This window comes from Atta colombica, unplaced genomic scaffold, assembly GCF_001594045.1.
Source record: "Atta colombica isolate Treedump-2 unplaced genomic scaffold, Acol1.0 scaffold9, whole genome shotgun sequence".
Lineage (NCBI taxonomy): Eukaryota > Metazoa > Arthropoda > Insecta > Hymenoptera > Formicidae > Atta > Atta colombica.
Window position 1 is genome coordinate 1440414 of NW_017259583.1, and position 3136 is coordinate 1443549.

The window sequence follows — 3136 nt, forward strand, 5'->3', positions numbered from 1 at the left end:
ATATATATATATACACGTATGTATGTATATATGTATATATACGTGTATGTGTATATGCGTGCAGAGCCCGTATCTCAAAGCATCACAGCGGTGAACGACATCAAACGACACCCGGTGGTCCCCTGATAGGCGTGCGCGATCGCAAGCTCGTTAAGCTCGCTTGGCCGAGTGTGGCTCGCGGAGAATACTAGACGTTACTACACGGAGGAGGCGGCCGTAGGGCGCACTCGCCACTCGAGTTCGTTTCCACCGGGAACGGGAACCGCGTACCGTCGGTCGACCGTACACGGGTATCCTCCGTGGGTTGGCGAGGATTTATCTCGCCGGGACACGACCGTCGTGTGACGGCTCGCGGGAGTTGCGCGCGACCATTCCCGTCGGGACGCACGGTGCGTTAGGCGCGTATCCAAAACACATAATCATAAACCCGCCTTGTCGCGGCGCTCCGCCGACCGCCGTACGGGTTTTGCTTTGCTCAGCTTTGCTAGCTGGCCGCTGCGCTGGTGAAACACCAGCGAAACACGCGCGCGCGAACGTGGGGTCTCTGAAGTCTGAAACGACGCTCTCAACGCCTCGAAAGCGGAAGTCGCCTGCGCGCGCTCGGCGAAGGGCGCTCGGCTCGGACAGGTATCGACAACGCGTACGAATTGTGCGTTACGTTACGTTGCGTTGCGTTGCGTTGCGTCGCGCTGCGTCGCGGGCTTCCGCTTACCTCCGATCACGATACGACGTAAACCAGCGGGCACACGGGCGCGGACTAGCCGGACTAGCGCGGACGCGGACTATGCAGTCGCAAGTCGCAACAACTGCTAAGAGTGCCAAATGTGTAAAGCAGGTTTTACATTAGTTGCAAGCCGATCGCAAGTTTGTTGCGACAACCAATCTGAAGCTTGCGTTTTGAAATCAACGCTTCATATTGGTTGTCACAACAAACTTGCAATCGGCTTGCAACTAATGTAGAATCGACTTAAAGTGCAACCGCGGGCAGCGGGCGTACAGTCGTGCAGTACATTAATTCGCTGATCGAAAATAAGAAAATGCAGTACTAAAAAGTTGATAAAAAATTCTGAAAAAATTCTTAGAGTTCTATGAGAAGAAAATAAATGATTTTTGTCTCTTGCAGTTTTTCTGTAAAGGTAATAGTATTTGAGTAAAAAATAAATGTCGATAAGTCGAGCCGCTATTATGACCTAGCGAATTAATGCACTACAGTGTACACTTTCGAATGCGCGGTACATAGAAGGGATCGATTCTGTAAACAAGATGAAAATTATGAAAATGAACAAATTTAGGAGTTCCGCATAATAAAAGAAATAGGGAATAGAGAATAAGAATTTCAACCTATCAGAAACTGTGTATTCTACAATACAAAGTCCCTAACAGCACAAAGTCGACTCTAATGCCCGTATTCATAATCAGACCTTATTCTTAAGGCTTCCTTAAATTTATCTTTAGATATTCAGCCAAAATAATTCATATAATACCTAAAGATGCTCAGTAGCCAGTGAAATAATTCATAGAGTATCTAAAGATAAATTTAAGGAAGTCTTAAATATAAGGTCTGACTATGAATTCGGGCATAAATCAACCATTCTAGGTTGTGATTCGATTCATGCCCCAACGCTCATGAATAGCATTCATCCTTGTTTAACTATAGTTAAACAACAAGAACGAAATGATTCCACATTTAAGCTTTGTGAGCGTAAATCGTACTAGATTCTTAAAGTCGATATTGGAAGGACGTCTGTACTTACAGTCGACTCTAAAGGCCTGACTTAGCAAAGTCAACTTACAGTCGACATATCGACGTTTGTACTGTTAGGGATGATTTCTGATAGATTAACATTTTTATTCTCTGTTCTCTATTCCCTGTTCCTTTTATTGTGCGGAGTCCCTTACTAAGTGTTGACCAATGAAATTAGTCAGTAGTCTAGTAAATTCGCTTTTGTAATTTTCACCTCGTTTCAAGATATAGAATCGATTCTCTCGACGTCGTATCGAGAGACTTCCAAATTCTTCGTGTAGAATATGGATCTGTTCGTTTTACACTACTTTACGTTTTATCTTCCTTCTTTTTCTCTCGTTCTCTCCAATGTTGGGACAAAAAAAGGAAAAGTAAATAGTGCAAGAAGTTCAGCTAAAAGGAACAAATTCCATTGTAGATCAGATTATATAATACCAATTGGCTGGCGGGACAACCGTGAATTCGTGGCTGTGATTGGTCGATTTATTCATCGCTCAAACACTTGGCTTTTTCATTTCTTCCCGTAAGTTTTGCGCGACAATCTGTATAATTTATTAGGCCCGGTTTTACAAATGTAAAATTAACTTTAATCTCAGTTTAACTTACTATTTATCTTTATTTAATTCTAAGGATTCTAATTTTAAAAATTCTTAGAGTTTGACAAAGCTAAACAGCATTAAGTTAAATCGAAATTGAAATTAATTTTACTTCTGTGGAACCGAACTTTAATCTTATTATACATATTTAAGACTATTTTAAATCTGATATTAAAATTGAATTATAACTCCTCTTACGAATACTAAATAGTAGACAATTTTGAAACGAGATTTGAAACGATCTGATTAGTCATGAAGTGAGTTGCGACACTTGCGACATCTTTATATTTCGCAATTCTGCAATCGTGATTGTTTGTGTTGTCTGATTGCTACGTTTCATCTGATTTCATCATTCAATCTTCTGATTCTGGAATCGGGTTCTCGTTTTCAGCCACAATTGAATCATGGCATCGATCGTCGTACCGGCGGTATTTCGGTTTAGTCGTGTAATGGTCGATAATTTCTATCAAATAAATAAAAGTGGCTTACGCAGGTAAATTGTCACTTTTTTTCTCTGACGCGAGTCGCAATCAAATGCTCGTTGCTGAGTCACATATCGAGTCGGCACATTGAGGTTAACCGTACATTACTTATTTTGTTTTGTTTCCTGTTCGAACATAATTATCATTAATTAATGTTAAGGCTAATTAATTTTTGCTATTTAATTTTCTTATGACGCGAAATGTTTACTATTTAGTATAAATAACTTGTCTATTCTATATGTAAAAGTGTAAATTCAGAATCTCTTGAAATTTTTAGTCTAACAAATCATTAAACTTTTATATATATATATATA

The 3136-nt window shown here is 40.4% G+C and overlaps 2 protein-coding genes across 4 annotated transcripts in view; one reads left to right on the plus strand and one right to left on the minus strand.

Annotated features, from left to right (window-relative positions):
* The window catches only part of LOC108693397 (PHD finger protein rhinoceros-like), a 12641-nt gene extending 11867 nt beyond the window's left edge, over positions 1-774 (minus strand). The window contains exon 1 of one of the 2 annotated variants that reach the window (XM_018202299.1): positions 713-774. The gene's annotated coding sequence lies outside the window, so the exon portion shown is untranslated. Of the gene's footprint in view, positions 1-42; positions 62-712 lie in introns of those variants that run through there. The other variant, XM_018202300.1, reaches the window with a different exon arrangement.
* Positions 775-2663: 1889 nt separating this feature from the next.
* Positions 2664-3136, plus strand: part of LOC108693292 (grpE protein homolog, mitochondrial) — a 4694-nt gene continuing 4221 nt past the window's right edge. For both annotated transcript variants that reach the window (XM_018202166.1, XM_018202165.1), the window contains exon 1: positions 2664-2833. In XM_018202166.1, coding sequence (XP_018057655.1) covers positions 2745-2833 — 89 coding nt within the window. In that variant the 5' untranslated portion in view covers positions 2664-2744. The remainder of the gene's footprint in view (positions 2834-3136) is intronic.